The following is a 20388-nucleotide window of genomic DNA, read 5'->3' as shown; positions in this document are numbered from 1 at the left end:
ATTTTCTTGTACATTGTACTGAAGGATGACACTTGGATCATTCTCTCAAAATATCATGTTGTATATACAGCTACCAGCTCAGAAAGTGTTTTAAAACTGTTTAAAATATTTCATATAAATGACAAAAGTATTTTTAGAGAAATATATTGGAATGTAATCTAAACAATGATAAATTTTTTCCTTAAACACTGCATATGAAAATACTAAGTTTCTTAAAAGATAACTTTATTCTGGTTTCATGTTAAATCTGGATGCATGATGTGCTGGTGTGTTATTTTTTCAGCTGCTAATGTAATAATTTTATCCTACGGTCTGTAGTTTTTACAAGCATGGATTTTGGCAACCTATCTTCTGCCCCTCTCAGACCTATCATACCTGCTCAAGTGAGAGCTGCCTCCAGGAGAGAGAACTTTGAATAGCAAGGCTATTTCAGTGATGAGACACATTCCTTAAAATTTCTCTGCCTCTGTCTGCAAGAAATTGTCAGGCTGACAGAATTTTCTCTTTACACAAGCAAGGATTCTGATTAGTTCTCTGCACTTGTGAACGGCTCCCTGGGCCTTTCTAACAGATTTAGGCACCACCTGGGGCTGGGAAGCCCCATTAACACTTTTTTGTTTAATCTCTCCTAATTACCTGCCAAATAAATACTACTTGAAGAGGACATTTTAAATATGCCTTTAGTGTTCTAAAATGTGCCTCCCAACTATTGAGTAATTAGTTCCTTCATCTTCCCAGGCACCCAAAATTAATCAATCTTATTTACACAACTGTACTTCTGGCTTTGTAAGAACAGACATTACCTTTGCCAGTTTATTATCTTCAAGCACCTCTATGCAGTAACAGGGGATAGAATAGCATTTAGTGGTTGGAGACGCCTTAGTGAGTGTTTCTCTTAAAGCTCTATTTTATGAATATGTACAAACTGAAGATAAAGACATCCCAGGGAGAGAAAGCGGTAGGCATAAAAGTCTACTGGAGGGAATAATGGAAGCACCTAATCCCAGCTCTAAATGGGAAGATGGGAGAGTTAAAAGCATAGTAGGCATTGTTTCCTAATTGCAATTCTAGTAAAAGATCTGGTGGTGGTGAAGGCTGAAATTAAAATGGTTAGATTCTCTTCACTGAGTAAAGTTTTATTCAGGCTGTTCTGCTTTATAGGGCTGACACACCAAAGGCCCCTAAAAATGCAACTTTTCCCAGTTGCTTAAATCCACTATTAGAAAACAATGTCCACTATGTCAATGAGTAATCCTTAGATAAGAATTTGTTGTTACTGACTTCTGAATTTAGCACCAATAGCACATTTCTATCGTTATTCGATCCCCTTCTTACATAATGAGAAGAGCAGAATGCATTGTTTCATTTCCTTATGTCTACCAAGAATTGAAGATTTGCATTTGTTGTCTGCATTTAACTGAATGAAACGTGATTTCCCCCTCCACAATTTTGTGTTAGCCTTATTTTTTATTTGATTCTACTAAATATATGTCTTTTAGAGTAAAAGCAACATGATGACCTCTAGCTCTTTTTGAACTAGGTGAAGTAAAAAATATAAACCACCACTTCCATGGGGTTGATTGTACTATTTTCCCCAATTATCTCCACCCACTCCCCTTCCCTGTAAGAAGATTATGCATCCTTGTCCAATGCCCTGAACTTGTAGTGCCCTCCTGGGGCAGAAACATATTTCTCTCTCCAATAGTTAAGCCTGACTTGCCATGGCCAGGGACGTATGGCGGAGGAAGTCAGGGTGCCACATCAGAGCGGAAGCCTTAAGAGTCATTACATGGTTCAGCTCTTGCTCTTTTCCCCATGTTCCAAACTGGTGCTATTTTTTCAGCCTGCATCTCAGAATGACACATGGAACAGAAGAAGTAAGGTGATCAGGAGCCATTATGCATCATGTAAACTTTTGTGGTTGAAAGTCACTCATCGGGGGGCCTGGGTGGCTCAGTTGGTTAAGCAACTACCTTCAGCTCAGGTCATGATCCCAGGGTCCTGGGATCGAGCCCTGCATGGGGCTCCCTGCTCCTTCCTCTCCCTCTGCCTGCCACTCCCCACTGCTTGTGCTCTCTCTCTCTGTCAAATACATAAATAAAATCTTAAAAAAAAAAAAAAAAAAGCCACTCATGTGTTACAGTGGTTTGTTCCTTCAACATAACCAGGCAAAAGATGAATTCATTAAACTACATCTCAAGCAGCATGTTCAGAAACCAAAAACTACATTGAGTCCAAAAGGCTGAGGAGGATGACCAGGATTTTGGAATATTTATCAGTGAGAACCGCATGAGGAAAATGAGCACACTCACCCTGAAGAATGAACTGGGGGAGCATAAGGGAAGAAGGACAGTATAACTACCACCCACACCTGAAAAGTCATCACAGGGAAGAGTAGGAGAAAAAAGTATAGATTTACTCTTTTTGCTTTTAAAGGTGTAACTGAGACCAACAGAATTACAGAGAAAAAGAAATTCTGGTTTATCATAAGGAGGAGATTTCTACCAATTAAATCAGTCTAATAGTAGAATGAGTAGTCTTACAAAATAATAATGTATCCACGGACTGCGAGACATGAAATAAAGGCTAGCTGGCCACTACAACTTGGGGGCATTAGATAAAGAAATTCTAGTTTTACAGGCATTTATAGCAGGTGAGCTCTCAGAACCCTTCCAGTTTCCGTTCTATAAATTCCACAGAGTAACTAGAAAAGCTAATTTCCCTGGCAATGATCAGCCAAAAAACACTTTTTAGAATCTGTCATTTTTCTGTGTGTCATGAAAATATGTACTTTTCCTTTTCCTGCCAACTCATTACTTCTTTTCCACCATTTTTCCTAAAGAAAGTGGGACTTCTAAGAAACATTTTTGTCTGCTTTACCCTATTCATTAACAAAATTTAGGATTATCTTCAAGAACACAGACCATTTTATCAGAGCCAAGAGTAATCAAACTAGAGAGCAGGACGTTATCATCTCCTTATAAACAGAACACGGAGATTTTTTTTTTTATAGAACACATTACAATTCCTGACTGGAATAGATGACTTAATTAATTTGAGAAGATATCTCTATAACTTATTTGTCAAATGTACAGACTTGTGAGATATAAAGGTTAAGATGGCATATAAAATGCTGAAATACTGACATTAAAAATTCCACATCATCTTCAAACCTAAGTATTTTAAATGGCATTTCTTCATGTTATTTGCCTTCTACAAAATCATCAATAAAGGTCTTATCTGTAATAAGAACAACTCTTCCTATGGTGTGAACATTCAGCTTATAGAACTCTTGTGTCTGAAAATACCAGAGAATCACTATTCACTCTGCCTATTTGACAGGAAGATTGTGAAGATCAATGAAACAATTAAGCACAAAATATTGTGTAAATGTAAAACGGGTACTATCATCATCCTACATATACCTCCAACTCACATAGAGAATTTTTCATTACATTTCAATTAATTGAAATATTTTAGAAAAAGTGGAAGACATAAATACTAAGTAGTTAACCAAAAAAGAAAAACTAACATTGTTAGTATTATACTATTTGAACAATTATGATGAGAAAGCACTGACATATGACAATATTAAAACCTTCCTTATGGTGGGCACTGCAGTGTACAATGAAAACCCCAATAAAGTAACAAAAGTAGACTAATTTAACTAATAGTTTTTTTTTTTTTTTAAAGGTGGCTACTTACCAACAAGTCTTATTACATTCAATGTTGTATTTGTTAAGATGGGTGCATTCACTTTATTTAGACTATAATCTGACTTCTTCCTGCTTTTTAGAGTTTCTCTAGAAACGCTTAATATGGAAAAACAAAACAGAGTTGCAATTAGGGTTGTCAACTAGTAAATCAGTAAGTTATTCCAATTAGGATCTATCTTTCATTCACTAATTAGTTACTGAAACTGTTACCGTGTGTTAGGTGGGGATATAGAAATGATCCTCCTGTCCTTATAGAGCTTACAGCCCAGAGGGGAAGAGAAATTCGTAAGTAAAGAAATAAAGTACCATACTGTATTTCTTTGATTCTAAGACATTCATTATCAACCATTAAAAGAAGCTATATCACTTAAAAAAAAAATAAAAAACAAAAAACAGATGTTCCAGGGAAATTATATATCAAATGTACCAAGTATCCTGATTTCAGACTTATAAATATGAAAAAATACCCTCCTTAGAATCTAAATCTAATATCTAAAGTATAGGGGAAGATGATAGAGTCTGGGGTTGGGGGCGACACCAGGTTCAAAGAAAAAATTGAAGTTATATGGTAAGTACACAAAAAAAGGGGATAATATGTAATAAGGTCAGAGGGAGGAGAAGTGAGTGTGCTCAGAGAAGCACAAAGAATTCACATGGAGAATGAGTGGGTTGAGGGAAAAGTGACACGAAAAGAGGTAAAGAAAGGCCAGATCACTGAAGGCAATCAAATCTAAAGAGTATGAACCTAACCCTGAATGCAAATTTTAACCAGGAAAATGACATGAACAAATTTTTATATAAGAAAAAAAAAATCAAAATTTGTATCCAAGAGGGATTAGGAGGGGGCAAAACTAGAGACAGAAAGCCAAGGTAAGAGGGCTGAGCCAATAATCTGGCACAGAGAGGATTTTTGCATGAACCTGGATGGTAGCAGTGAAATACAAGAAATTTTGATAAATTCAAGAGATATTCTGAAGTTGGAATTGATACTAATTGACTGCATGCAGTTTGTAGTTTATATTATTCATAGTTCTTAGCGGTAAGTTAGGACAGTTTAGGAGGGTAACTGTCTGTATAACATTACCAAAAATGCAAATATATACACATATATTGGCAGACACTATCCTACACATTCATTTCAATTAGAGCTTTTCTTTCAGCCAAAATATACCCAAAATATCCAATGAAGAAGTCCAACAAAAACAGTTCTATTCTGTTCATAATGGACCATAGATGGATTTAAACATCACACATACATGAAAACCAATGGAAACAATTTTTCCTAGTTCATATATCTACAATCACATGAGCTGCTCATTTTTGAAGAGAGAGATTATATCAATCAGGGTTTCAAATTAATTAGGTACTAACTAGGTACTTTGGGGGCAAAATATACTTAAATCTATCATTAAAATTTAAGTATATTTATGGTCACTAAATGTCTGATACTTAGTCATGAAATGAACTCACTTGCATATAAGAATCAGGCCCATTTAACAGGGAGAAGGTGACAAAAAATTCTTATGTAATTATCATAGTTTTTGAAGAGGACAGTTTATCACAGAAATAAAAGAACGAAGGAAACTTAACAGAAGGCCCAAATAGTGAATGTAATTGACCCTGGAAAGATGAGTGGAGACTTTCTGTATTTACTAGATTGAGGCAGGAATTCCACATGCAAGACAAATAACTACTTTCCTCCTTGAGGTTTTCTAACCTACGTGAAGCAGGAATTGCCTCTAAAGGCAGTACTGATTTTATAAATCAGAAGTTTGTTTTTCTGCAAAAACCACTGCTCTCTAAATTAAGAGCTCTTTGATTATGCCCAATATCAAAAAACTATATTTTCAACCTTTCAGCAATTTAAAACATATTGACTTGTCACATGACATCAAAAGCTACCGAAATATTTAATTTTTTTCCCCTAACATTTAAAGGAAATCCTTTATTTAAATGCATAACATAAAATGTGAAATACCATACAACCTAAGAACAATTACCTTTTCACAGGCGCATCACCTGTTTGCTCATCCACATAATCTCGTTTCAGTTCCTCAGGAACATCACTGTCACTGTCATACTCCTGATAGGCACTTTTTTCTTGTTCATCAGATTCATACTGAAGAAAACACAGTATATTCAACAATGAGTATGAAAAGCCAACATTTCTTGGAGTCTTTCAACACAATAAGAGTATCCAATTTTTAAGAAGTAGTTTAGGGAAGAAAGTTCTTAATAACTCATCTCTAATTTTGCCATCAAGAATATTAACTTTCCATTTTCTTCTTCTTCACCCATCTTAACCATCAAAAGAAAAAAAGGAAAATAAAATACATTTTATGCCTACAAAAGCTCCTAAATGTCTCCCCCAAAAATCAAATCTCCATATAAAGAAAACAAACAAACAAACACAAACATCATGCTAGGCCTTTAGGAGAGGAAAAGAGTGTACATTTGACCAAAAAACAACAACAACAAGAACAAAACCTCTTCTCTTCCTCCATGTGGTTTCATCATACTTACTTCCATTTTGCTAATTCACTATAAAGAGGCTGAGTATACAATTCTGGCACCGTGGAAATGTTAATTCAGTGTAATAAACTCTCACAACACACATGCTAATGTCCTAATTCATTATGATGAGATTTAATTCCAAGGGAGCCTTAGAAAATTACACTGAGCACGGAGGGACTACTGAGAGCAAGGACGAAAATGGCGGATTTCCTCCTGAGAGGAAGGGTGACTTCCTAACACTGTCATCGTCTTTATGGCAACATGGCCCCATGACAGCATGGGGGGACAGTGGAGTCCATGCACAGGAAAGAAAGCGGCAGCAGCATTATCGCTTAATATTATAAATTAATATGATTAAATCATGGCTAACATTTCTTGTGTTAAGTGCTAAGTGCTTTCATAAATTGTCTCACTGAATCTTCAGAACAATTCTATAACAAAGTTTATCCCCATATGCCAGTTGAGATGAGTATGAGGACAACATGAAAAGAAGTTGGTCCCCTAATTCAAAAACCATTTTTTGAGAGCTTAAAGCAGTGTGATAGGTCATAGTAAGATGTGGACCCTGACTCTGGAAAGATTAGATCACACATTAATAACTACAAATGAGCATTCCAGGCATTCTCATCCACCTGTACACACTGTGATCCTAATAACCTTCAGAAAGGGGATCCACACACACCAGGCTCTCCTGGCTATAACAAAAAGCTTCACAATTCCACAGTACAAGAGATCATCATTTTTGAGGATTCTGTATTTTTGCAAATTTCCATACTTGCTAAATTTTATTTGTAACCCCAACATTAATACTTTGTGACACTTCCACAGTCAATCATGGATATGTACAGAGTATGCAGAAACTTTTGAGTTATCCAACATGCACGTTCCTAGCTGAGTGCAAACAAGGTGCAGTGAATAAACTATACTCCTATGTGATCCAGTAATCTAGTAAGAACATGCAGCAATCTAGTAAGAGCACAAAGTAAAAATAAGGGCAAAATGTATTTTTCAAAAGGACTTTTCAACAAAGCATGCTGCAAAGCCATTACTGTATAAGTGGTATCACAGGTAGATAAGCATACAGGTAGGAAGGTGGGTGGTAAATGGATAAATAAATCTAGCTCATTACCTTGCTCCCTGGGTAGAACACTTTTCAATAAGAAAATCTCACTTATGTTCCACATTAGGTTTTAAAAACACTACATACCCCATTAGAAGCCAGGACATCTTCTGTTTCTTCATCTTTGCGGTTGGCCTGGATTTCAAATGGATTCCCATCACTACAGTACTGCTCAAACAAGGTCACTGTTTTTGAGGATGTTGAGGCTGGCTGCTTACTAGGTGAAACTGATGGGGAACGAGACTGTTCCATGAATTTAAATTCCTAGACATTAAAAAAAGGAGCCAGATACCTTTTAACAACAATAATAAAATTCAAGTACATAACATATTCCATCAATATAAATGTTGAGTTAGTGGAAAAAAAATAATCCTGATTCATCAGGTTATTCACTTTTAAATCTTGGAAGTTGTCTGAAAGCACAAACTTGAAAATATGTGCTCAAAGGTTTGCCTAAAGACAACTCAGTTACCGATATCACTTTAAAAAGTGTTATCTGCATCAAGCTACTTTTGGCTTAGTTTACAGAACTGTACAGAAAATTTTTGAAAATAAATTTGAATTCTAAAAATTTTAGCATAGCAACAAAGACCTAGTAGAATATGATTTTAAGCAATAAAAAGGCCACAATAAAAATTAATCATTGTTAATATTATATGTTTATACCATTTAAGGTACTGTATTCTGTAAAAACACATCAGAATCTTTGTTATATTGATGTCTATAAACTTTCATTTCTTTTTCTTCATACACCTAGAAGTAGACAACACAAACACACATGCTAAAGTCAAATGATATGTCTTCCAGACCTAAGGTTTGCCATTAACCCATTAACTTCCCATATAATGTTGGAAATGTCTCTGTGCCTCAATTTCAACATCAATAAAATGAGAAAGTCAACCCCCAGTACAAGAACCACAATGCTAAAACTAAAGAGCTGTTCCCAGATGAGGAAACCAAAGTAGTCCAGAGGGATTCAGTGCCAAGTTCAAGACCACAGCGCTTATTAGTGGAAGAGATGGAATAATCTCTAAAGTTCCTTTGAGGGGCACCTGGGTGGCTCAATCAGTTAAGAATCTACCTTCAGCTCAGGTCACAATCTCAGGGTCCTGGGATCGAGCCCCACATTGGGCTCCCTGCTCAGCGGGGAGCCTGCTTCTCCCTCTCCCTCTGCCTGCAGCTCCCCCTGCTTGTTCTCTCTCAAATAAATAAATAAAATCTTAAAAAAAAAAGAAGTTCCTTTGAATTACAAAACTCTTGATGATTTTTCATAAAAATCTGGTACACATTTTTCTTATACCTTTTAGTCTTTTTAATGTTAATCCCAAATTTAAAATCTTTCCTATTCAAAGATAATATTAAAAATTACATATGTTTAAGTTTCAAATGATGTGTTTATTTTCTTTCTAAATTGCAGTTACACATTAAATCAGATCCATCATAATGCTCAAAAATTATGCCATTATTTTATAATTCTAAACAGGGGGTGACTCTAATTTAATGAGATGATTTTTTTTTAAACCGAATCTACAGGAACATAGGTGTCAAGAGAACACTATCTCAGTTGTGAATAGTTTTCAAAGTAACTACTTTTTAAAATTGTTGTTAGAACACTTAACATGAGATCTACCCTCTTTTTTTTTTTTAAAGACTTTATCCACCCATTTGACAGAGACACAGCAAGAGAGGGAACACAAGCAGGGGAGGTACGAGAGGGAGAAGCAGGCCTCCTGCCGAGCAAGGAGCCCGATGCAGGGCTCGATCCCAGGACCCTGGGATTGTGACCTGAGCCAAAGACAGATGCTTAATGACTGAGCCACCCAGGCGCACCTACGCTCTTAAAAAAAAAAAAAAAAAAGATTTTATTTTTAAGTAATTTCCACATCCAATATGGGGCTGGAACCCACAACCCCGAGATCAAGAGTTGCCTAATCCACTGACTGAGCTAGCCAGGTGCCCGAAGATCTATCTACTCTCTTAAAAAAATGTTAAGTGCATAATATGGTATTGTTAACTATAGGCAAAATCTTGTAAAACTCAAGGTAACTGCTTTAAAGGAGATAATGCTTACTTGGATGGAAATATTTCAAATGTATCTTGTAAAAAACTGTTGGATAATTATACCAAGTATATGTGTTCATACATACAGACATAATTTGATGGTTAAATAAAAATTCAAGTAAAATTATTTAAATAGGGATTCTAAAATCAATGTTAGAATTCTAAATAATGTCAAGGAATCATCTTATTTAAGAATTCTAAAATAATGTTGGGGCGTCTGCGTGGAGCAACTGGTTGAGCATACGACTCTTGGTTTCAGCTCAGATCGTGATCTCCAGGTTGTGAGACTGAGCCCTGCGTCAGGTTCCAAGTTCAGTGTGGAGTCTGCTTGAGTTTCTCCTTCTCCCTCTGCCTCTCCACCCACCCCTCAGCCCCCGTGCACCCTAGCTCTCTCTAAAATAAATAAACCTTAAAAAAAAAGAATTCTATATCAGACAAATTAGATTTTAAACCAAAGACTATAATAAGAGATGAGGAAGGACACTATATCATACTTAAAGGGTCTATCCAACAAGAAGATCTAACAACTGTAAATATCTATGCCCCTAACATGGGAGCAGCCAATTATATAAGGCAATTAATAACAAAAGCAAAGAAACACATCAACAACAATACAATAATAGTAGGGGACTTTAACACCCCCCTCACTGATATGGACAGATCATCTAAGCAAAAGATCAACAAGGAAATAAAGACTTTAAATGACACACTGGACCAAACAGATTTCACAGATATATTCAGAACATTCCATCCCAAAGCAACAGAATACACATTCTTCTCTAGTGCCCATGGAACATTCTCCAGAAGAGATCACATCCTAGGTCACAAATCAGGTCTCAACTGGTACCAAAGATTGGGATCATTCCCTGCCTATTTCTGGACCATAATGCTTTGGAACTAGAACTCAATCACAAGAGGAAAGTCAGAAAGAACTCAAATACATGGAGGCTAAAGAGCATCCTACTAAAGAACGAATGGGTCAACCAGGAAATTAAAGAAGAATTGAAAAAATTCATGGAAACCAATGAAAATGAAAACACAACTGTTCAAAATCTTTGGGATGCAGCAAAGGCAGTCCTAAGAGGAAAGTATATAGCAATACAAGCCTTCCTCAAGAAACAAGAAAGGTCTCAAATACACAACCTAACCCTATACCTAAAGGAGCTGGAGAAAGAACAGCAAATAAAGCATAACCCCAGCAGGAGAAGAGAAATGATAAAGAACAGAGCAGAAATCAATGAAATAGAAACCAAAAGAACAGTAGAACAGATCAACGAAACTAGGAGCTGGTTCTTTGAAAGAATTAATAAGATTGATAAATCCCTGGCCAGACTTATCAAAAAGAAAAGAGAAATGACCCAAATAAATAAAATCATGAATGAAAGAGGAGAGATCACAACCAACACCAAAGAAATACAAACAATTATAAGAACATATTATGAACAACTCTATGCCAGCAAATTAGATAATCTGGAAGAAATGGATGCATTCCTAGAGATGTATAAGCTAACAAAACGGAACCAGGAAGAAATAGAAAACCTGAACAGACCTATAACCACTAAGGAAATTGAAGCAGTCATCAAAAATCTCCCAACAAACAAAAGCACAGGGCCAGATGGCTTCCCAAGGGAATTCTACCAAACATTTCAAGAAGAATTAATACCTATTCTTCTGAAACTGTTCCAAAAAATAGAAATGGAAGGAAAACTTCCAAACTCGTTTTATGAGGCCACCATTACCTTGATCCCAAAACCAGGCAAAGACCCTATCAAAAAGGAGAATTACAGACCAATATCCTTGATGAACATGGATGCAAAAATTCTCACCAAAATACTAGCCAATAGGATCCAACAGTACATTAAAAGGATTATTCACCACGACCAACTGGGATTTATCCCTGGGCTGAAAGGTTGGTTCAACAACCACAAATCAATCAATGTGACACAATACATTAATAAAAGAACAAACAAGAACCATATGATCCTCTCAATAGATGCAGAAAAAGCATTTGACAAAGTACAGTATCCTTTCTTGATCAAAACTCTTCAGAGTATAGGGATAGAGGGTACATACCTCAATATCATAAAAGCCATCTATGAAAAACCTACAGCGAGTATCATTCTCAATGGGGAAAAACTGAGAGCTTTCCCCCTAAGGTCAGGAACGCGGCAGGGATGTCCACTATCACCACTGCTATTCATCATAGTACTAGAAGTCCTAGCCACAGCAATCAGACAACACAAAGAAATAAAAGGCATCCTAATCGGCAAAGAAGAAGTCAAACTCGCACTCTCTGCAGATGATATGATACTTTATGTGGAAAACCCAAAAGACTCCACCCCAAAACTGCTAGAACTCATACAGGAATTCAGTAAAGTGGCAGGATATAAAATCAATGCACAGAAATCAGTAGCATTCCTATACACCAACAATAAGACAGAAGAAAGAGAAATTAAGGAGTCGATCCCATTTACAACTGCACCCAAAACCATAGGATACCTAGGAATAAATCTAACCAAAGAGGCAAAGAATCTGTACTCAGAAAACTATAAAGTACTCATGAAAGAAATTGAGGAAGACACAAAGAAATGGAAAAACGTTCCATGCTCATGGATTGGAAGAACAAATATTGTGAAGATGTCAATGCTACCTAGAGCAATCTACACATTTAATGCAATCCCTATCAAAATACCATCCACTTTTTTCAAAGAAAGGGAACAAATAATCCTAAAATTTGTATGGAACCAGAAAAGACCCCGCATAGCCAGAGGAATGTTGAAAAAGAAAAGCAAAGCCAGTGGCATCACAATTCTGGACTTCAAGCTCTATTACAAAGCTGTCATCATCAAGACAGTATGGTACTGGCACAAAAACAGACACATAGATCAGTGGAACAGAACAGAGAGCCCAAAAATGGACCCTCAACTCTACAGTCAACTAATCTTCGACAAAGCAGGAAAGAATGTCCAATGGAAAAAAGACAGTCTCTTCAACAAATGGTGTTGGGAAAACTGGACAGCCGCATGCAGAAGAATGAAACTGGACCATTTCCTTACACCACACACAAAAATAGACTCCAAATGGTTGAAAGACCTAAATGTGAGACAGGAGTCCATCAAAATCCTAAAGGAGAACACAGGCAGCAACCTCTTCGACCTCAGCCACAGCAACTTCTTCCTAGAAACATTGCCAAAGACAAGGGAAGCAAGGGCAAAAATGAACTATTGGGACTTCATCAAGATAAAAAGCTTTTGTACAGCAAAAGAAACAGACAACAAAACCAAAAGACAACCGACAGAATGGGAGGAGATATTTGCAAATGACGTATCAGATAAAGGGTTAGTATTCAAAATCTATAAAGAACTTATCAAACTCAACACCCAAAGAACAAATGATCCAATCAAGAAATGGGCAGAAGACATGAACAGACATTTTTTTCCGAAGAAGGCATCCAAATGGCCAACAGACACATAAAAAAGTGCTCAACATCGCTCGGCATCAGGGAAATCCAAATCAAAACCTCAATGAGATACCACCTCACACCAGTTAGAATGGCTAAAATTAACAAGTCAGGAAACGACAGATGTTGGCGGGGATGCAGAGAAAGGGGAACCCTCCTACACTGTTGGTGGGAATGCAAGCTGGTGCAGCCACCCCGGAAAACAGTATGGAGGTTCCTCAAAAAGTTGAAAATAGAGCTACCATATGATCCAGCAATTGCACTACTGGGTATTTACCCCAAAGATACAAATGGAGTGATCTGAAGGGGTACGTGCACCCCGATGTTTATAGCAGCAATGTCCACAATAGCCAAACTGTGGAAAGAGCCAAGATGTCCATCAACAGATGAATGGATAAAGAAGATGTGGTATATATATATACAATGGAATATTATGCAGCCATTAAAAGGAATGAAATCTTGCCATTTGCAATGACATGGATGGAACTGGAGGGTGTTATGCTGAGCGAAATAAGTCAATCAGAAAAAGACATGTATCATATGATCTCACTGATATGAGGAATTCTTAATCTCAGGAAACAAACTGAGGGTTGCTGGAGTGGAGGGGTGGTGGGAGGAATGGGGTGGCTGGGTGATGGACATTGGGGAGGGTATGTGCTATAGTGAGCGCTGTGAATTGTGTAAGACTGTTGAATCACAGACCTGTACCTCTGAAACAAATAATACATTGTATGTTTAAAAAAAAAGAAAATAGTAGGAAGGGAAAAATGAAGGGGGGGAACGGAGGGGGAGATGAACCATGAGAGACGATGGACTCTGAGAAACAAACTGAGGGTTCTAGAGGGGAGGGAGGTGGGGGATGGGTTAGCCTGGTGATGGGTACTAAAGAGGGCACGTACTGAATGGAGCACTGGGTGTTACATGCAAACAGTGAATCATGGAACACTACATCAAAAACTAATGATGTATGGTGATTAACATAATATAATAAAAAAAATTCTAAAACCATGTTAAAATCATTGTTAATTTTGCTGTCTCTAAAGCATTTATTAATCAACATGTTTCACCGTATTTAATATTTCCACATTAGGAAAGGAATATGATAGAACTGGATAAGTAAGCTATTATACAATATAAGCATAAAGACTATCCCTATTAAAAGCTTTTAATCGTGTATTCTTTACATTTATCTAGAATAAGAAAATTGCTTCTAGCAAGCCATTCCTTCCAAAGGCAAAATCTGAACATACCAGACCTTCTATACAGGGACCTATGTTTATACACTGTATTTTGACATTTGGTATTTGTAGGACACAATCTATCACACAAGGAATATTTATCTACAGTGTGTTTCAACCAAGGGAAAACAAATCAGTTAATATTTTCACAGATTACATATTCTGTGAGGATTCAAGGAATTAGTTAACTAATAAAAATTAGTTAAGAGTATTTTTTGTAAATGCCTCTTTTATTTTGGAGGCATTGTCTGACTACAGGTACATTTATGAGGTGCAACATAAATTAAGAGCCTTTTAGTTCCTTTAAGAAATGACAAAGAAACAAGAAATCACAAGCATTCTGTGCATATAAGTTTTTTCATTAAAGACCATCAAAATACAACTGATTAATTTTCTGCAAAATTTAAATAAAGCAGATCTCTTTCTGAAATCAAAAGAAAAAGATTAGGCAAAAGAGTTTTCCTAAAGTATATAAACTGAATTTGTAAAAAGAGACAGATTTTGACATCCATAAAAGGATCACTCTTATAAAAGAGGCTGGCTATTACTTTTAAGCAAGGAAGGAAAGATGCTATTCTTTAATTTAATGATTTTATAAATGATTTTTTAATATGTTTTTTTTTAAAACAACTAAATAAAAGACAGACTCATTTGTTCCTAAGAGACACTTACATGAAGTTGCAAGATGCTGAAATTTGACTTCACAGGACAAAGCTCCCATGTCTCATTCTCTAGAAACATTCTCAGTTCATCAAGCCGTGTTCTTAAAAAAATAAGACAAACACTCCAGAAAGTTAGAGGAAAAGTACACTGCACACAAGAATTAAGAAAATAAAATAGAATTATAGAATTATCATCATAATCATAATCAACTTGGAGAATCTATCAAAGCAACACAGCAAACACAAACATGTACTTTTACTTGTTAATATTTTATCATCTTTAAGAGAAAAAACTCTCAAATGTTTACTAAACTCACAATATCTCTACTATATTACAAAAATAATGAATGTACAGGAAATGATATTTTTATTAAGGGATGAAACTAAAAGCTACTCCCCAACTCACATACTTAAAATATCCCTGGCTAATCATATATCAATGCCAAAAAACAGAGAAATAATTTACAAAGTTTATGAGATCATTAATACTAATAAATGCTTTATGCTAAATAGCAAAGATCTTAATCATACTTACTAAGCCACAAGATCAAGATAATTATCGCTCTCCAAATATATTTAGCTCAGGGCCTCTCTCTATACAGCACTTACAAATTAAATTACCAAGTACGGCACTTACAGAGCCAGCACCGCACTAATCACTTACATCACACTGATCTCTTCTTTCCTTTCTAATGCTGTTGTGGTTTACTGTCTCTCCTGAATAATCAGTACATTACACAGGCAGTTCCAGAAAAGTAACTACTTCCTTCCAGTTGACCCAGGAAATAAAGGGCCAGTGCCTACCCTACTTTTCCCCTTCTTCTAACAGCTTCATTGTTATTACTAACCTGCTAAAAACAAAATCTAGATTTTTTTTTTAATTCACATTTCTAAAGTAAAGAGGCAATAAATGGGTATATCTGTAAAAACAAAAGCTGCTCCAAATATTAGAATTAACAGAAGGCGACTTTAAGATAACTATTATAATTAATAAAAGAGAAAAAAGATGTATAAAATGAAGAGAAAGAAGTTCAAAGAATTGCAATAATAAAAACAAACAAAAACAGAATCATATTCTGTAACTGAAAAATACAATTACCTTAAATTAAAAATTGGTTAAGCAGATGACAGGATTAATGAACTCAAACACAGATCAATAGAAACTATTCAGACTGAAGCACGAATTGGAAACAAAAATGGATGCAACAGAAAAGATCATAAAAGATACATGAGACACAGTCAAAACATCTAGTATGCATGCAACTGAATGGAGAAGATGGAATGAACGTAAGCAGTTTTGAAGAGGTAATGGTTGAGAGTATTCCAAAAGTGATTATGCGCAAATCTCACATCATATACAAAAATTAACTAAAAGGGACCACAGACCTAATAGAAGAACTAAAACTGTAAAAGTTTACAACTCTTACAATTCAACAATAAAGACAACACAACTGAAAAATGGGCAAAGGTTTTAAACAGACATTTTTGCAAAGATATACAAATGACCAATAAGCATATAAAAAGATGCTGAATATCATTAGTCATTAGGAAATGTAGGTCAAAAACATAATGAGACATCACTTCATACCCACAAGGATAGCTATAATCAGAGACAGACCGTAACAGGTGTCAATAAGGATTTGGAGAAATTAAGAGTCCTTATATAATGCTGATGAAAATTTGAAATGATAGAACCACTTTGGAAAACAGTTTGGTAGTTCCTCAAATTGTTAAACATAGAATTACCACTTAACCCAGCAATTCCACTTTGTATTGGTTTCCTGTGGCTGCTATAACAAACCACCAGAAACAGAGTGACTTAAAACAACAGAAATTTATTCTCTTATAGTTCTGGAGGCCAGAGTCTGAAACCAGTACCACTAGGTTGAAAGCAAGCTGTCAGCAGGGCTACACCCTCTGCAGACCTCTGCACATCATCTACCAATCTGTTCCTTGCCTCTTTCAGCTTATGGCGGTTACCACCATTCTGTGGCTTGTGGCCTCAGCACTCCAATCTCTGCCAGTCTTCACATTACTTTCTCCTGTGTGTGTCTTTTCCTCTGTGGCTGTGTCAAATCTCCCTGCCTGTGTTAAAGCATGAGAAAATTCTATGTGCCATTATTGGCTTTTAAGATGGAAATGGTCATGCTCAAGGACTGGAGAGAAGCTTCTAGAAGCTGAGAATGTTCCCAAGCTGACAGCCACCATGAAAATAGGGATCTCAGTCCTAAAACCACAAGAAACTGAATTCTGCCAACATCCTGAATGTGCTCAGATGTGGATTCCTCCCCAAAGCCTTCAGATCAGAGCCCAGCCCTGCTGATCCTCTGATTTGGGCCCTGTGAGATACGTAAAAGTTGAGCACCTAGACAAGCTGATCCAGACTTCTAACCTCAGGACGGTGGCATAATAAATGGATGTTGTTTTAAGCTGTTAAGCTCATATCAATTTATTACATAATAATGATAAAAGGTACCAACTCACAGATAAAAGCAGCTTAGTGAACCCTCTGTATAAAGAGTATACAGGAAACAAGATAGAAAGTAAATGATAAAAACATGTAAAAACACTAAAAGGATAAGAAAAAATAAATGCAGTTACAAAGTTAGTTCTTGCACTATTCTGGAAGTATACTAACCTACGGTCAACTATAACAGAACAGGAGTGCATATTGAAAAGACAGTAACCACTACAAGAATCTATTTTTAAAAAGCTAACTGAGAAACAAAATAGTATTAAAATATATGCATGATCAATCCAAAAGAAAGGAAGACAAAATATAAATAGAAAAAGAATAACACTTTTAGAAATAAAACAGCAATATGATGGATTTAAACCCAACTATACCAATAAATACATTAAATAGAAATAGAACAAAAACCAGTTCAAACAAAATACAAAAAATCATCAGACTGGATTTAAAAACAACAACGAAACAAGATAATCTATATGTTTTTTACAAGAGACACACTTTAAATATAAGGCCATAATTAGATTGAAAGTAAAAATTACACACAAGCATGATTTCTTACAATTATGAAATAGGGTGGAATTTTTTTATCAAAAATTTTTTCTTCATCTGTGGGATTTTAATTAATTTTAAATATTTAGCCAATGTTGTATGGGATTTTTCCTATATTCTGTTAATTAGCAAATTAAATTTTAAATATTTAGCCAACTTTGTTCTCCTATAATATTACCTGTTTGTGATGTCATTATCCATTTTAGATATCACTGAATGTAATTTGCTAATATTTGTTAACAATTTTTACATCTATGTTCTTATGAGCCCTATAAATTTTCTTTTTTGTAATGTCTTTGTTATGTTTTGGTATCAGTGTTATGCTGGCTTCATAAAATAAGTTACAAAGCATTCCCTCTTTCTCTAGTCTCTGAAAGAGCTAGTGTTGACATTTCCTCCTTAAATGTTGGGTAGAATTTACCAGGGAAGGCAGCAGGCCTAGAGACGGAAATGAAAAATACAGATTCGGGCGCCTGGGTGGCTCAGTTGGTTAAGCGACTGCCTTCGGCTCAGGTCATGATCCTGGAGTCCCGGGATCGAGTCCCGCATTGGGCTCCCTGCTCAGCAAGGAGCCTGCTTCTCCCTCTGACCCTCCCCCCTCTCATGTGCTCTCTCTCTCTAATTCTGTCTCAAAAAAAAAAAAAAAAAAAAATACAGATTCAATTTCTTTAAGAGACACAGGTCTATCAGATATTCTGTATTTTATTTTGTCAGCTTATTAAGTTTGGTTTTATGAGAAATTTGTTCAATTCATCTACATTGTCAATTTTATTAGCATAAAGTTGTTCCTATCATTTTATTATGTATCTATATCACTACACATTTACTGTATTCTTTTTTAAATTGAAGTATAGTTGACACACTATTACATTTTTAATGTCTAGGATCTATAGATCAACTCCTGCTAATATTGCTAATTTGTGTTGTTGTTGTTTTTGCTCAGTGTTACTAGTAGTTTTATAGAATTCTATTATACATTTGCTTTCTGTTTCATTGATTCCTACTCTATAATCTTCCTCCCTCTGTTTCCTTTTGTTTAATTTGCTGTCATTTTTGTAACTTCTTGAAATGGAAGGTTAGGGCACTAATTTTCAAACTTTCTTCTTTTCCAAAAAATACACTTACAGCTAGAAATTCTCCTCTCTGCTTTGGATCCCGTAATTTTGATGCCATGGTTTTATTATTATTTATTTAAAAAGATTTTCTAACTCCCAATATGATTTCTTCTTTGACCACTGGAAATAGGTTGTTTAATTTCCAAAAACTGGTGCGTTTTCTTGTTGTCTCTCATTTATTTCTAGTTTAACTTCACTGTGGTCAGAAAATGTAAGCTCTATGATTTCAATCCTTTGGCATTTTTATTTTATTATTATTTTTAAAGATTTTATTTATTTATTTGACAGAGAGGTAGAGAGAGAGCACAAGTAGGCAGAGCAGCAGACAGAGGGAGAGGGAGAAGCAGGCTCCCCGCTGAGCAGGGAGCCCTATGCAGGGCTCAATCCCAGGACCCTGGGATCATGACCTGAGCCGAAGGCAGACGCTTAACCGACTGAGCACCCAGGTGCCCCAATCCTTTGACATTTTTAAAGAACTTGCTTTATGGCACAGTGGATAATCAATTTTGATAAACTTCCTGTGTGCTCTTGAAAAAAATATGTACTCTGCAACTGTTGTGTGGGTCTCTCTCTCATACACGCAGACACACACACATACACACACACACAAAAGGCAAATGTTATTAAATATGTTAGTCGAACACATTATCTTCAGTGATTTTTTTTCTGCTTCCGTTATCATTCACTAAAAGTGGCATACAAAAAAATTCAATGATTATAGAACTATTTCTCCTTTTAGTCTGAACATTTTGCTTTATATGTTTTGGAGTTACATCAGTTGAGGCATACAAATTTAGGATTGTTGTATCTTCCTAATGAACACTTTCTTATCATTATGAAAGTATTCTCTTTATTTTTAGCAATACTTCTTGACTTAAAGTATACTTTGTCTCTTAGAAATTTCTCTAATCTGACATAAAGTATCTATAAAAGTCTACCACAAATATCATACCTAATGACAAAGCACTGCACAATAAAGATACCCTTGTCACCACGTCTATTCAAAATTGTATCAGAGGTCCTAACCAGTATAAAGATTAGAAATGAATATATAAAACCATCATTATTCACAAATGGCATAAATGTATACATAGAAAATTCAAAAGAATCTCCCAACTATTAGGTCTAATAAAATGCTTTAGGGCGCCTGGGTGGCTCAGTTGGTTAAGCGACTGCCTTCTGCTCAGGTCATGATCCTGGAGTCCGGGATCGAGTCCCGCATCGGGCTCCCTGCTCGGCAGGGAGTCTGCTTCTCCCTCTGACCCTCCCCCCTCTCATGTGCTCTCTCTCATTCTCTCTCTCTCAAATAAATAAATAAAATCTTTAAAAAAAAAAAATTTAATAAAATGCTTTAACCACCAGATCACAGGAATTTCAGGTCAACATACTAAATCAACTTAAATATGTATATGTATGTATGTGTATGTAAGTATGTGTATGTGCAAGAAACAACTGGAAACTTTAAATAAAAAGCAAAACA

General features: G+C 35.8%; 1 protein-coding gene across 1 annotated transcript in view; it reads right to left on the bottom strand.

Moving 5' to 3' along the window:
- The window catches only part of VPS50 (VPS50 subunit of EARP/GARPII complex), a 130296-nt gene that overhangs the window by 35734 nt on the left and 74174 nt on the right, over positions 1 to 20388 (bottom strand). The window contains exons 17-20 of the mRNA XM_035020571.1: positions 14782 to 14872; positions 7438 to 7614; positions 5717 to 5835; positions 3706 to 3812 (exon numbers count right to left, since the gene is read on the bottom strand). Of these exons, the coding sequence (XP_034876462.1) occupies positions 3706 to 3812; positions 5717 to 5835; positions 7438 to 7614; positions 14782 to 14872 (494 nt within the window). The remainder of the gene's footprint in view (positions 1 to 3705; positions 3813 to 5716; positions 5836 to 7437; positions 7615 to 14781; positions 14873 to 20388) is intronic.

The sequence above is a fragment of the Mirounga leonina genome, unplaced genomic scaffold (genome assembly GCF_011800145.1).
Source record: "Mirounga leonina isolate KUSES-001 unplaced genomic scaffold, KU_Mleo_1.0 Mir_174, whole genome shotgun sequence".
In the NCBI taxonomy this organism is placed as follows: Eukaryota; Metazoa; Chordata; class Mammalia; order Carnivora; family Phocidae; genus Mirounga; species Mirounga leonina.
The sequence above is the reverse complement of the archived record's forward strand: the minus strand, read 5'-3'. Positions and strand labels throughout refer to the sequence as shown.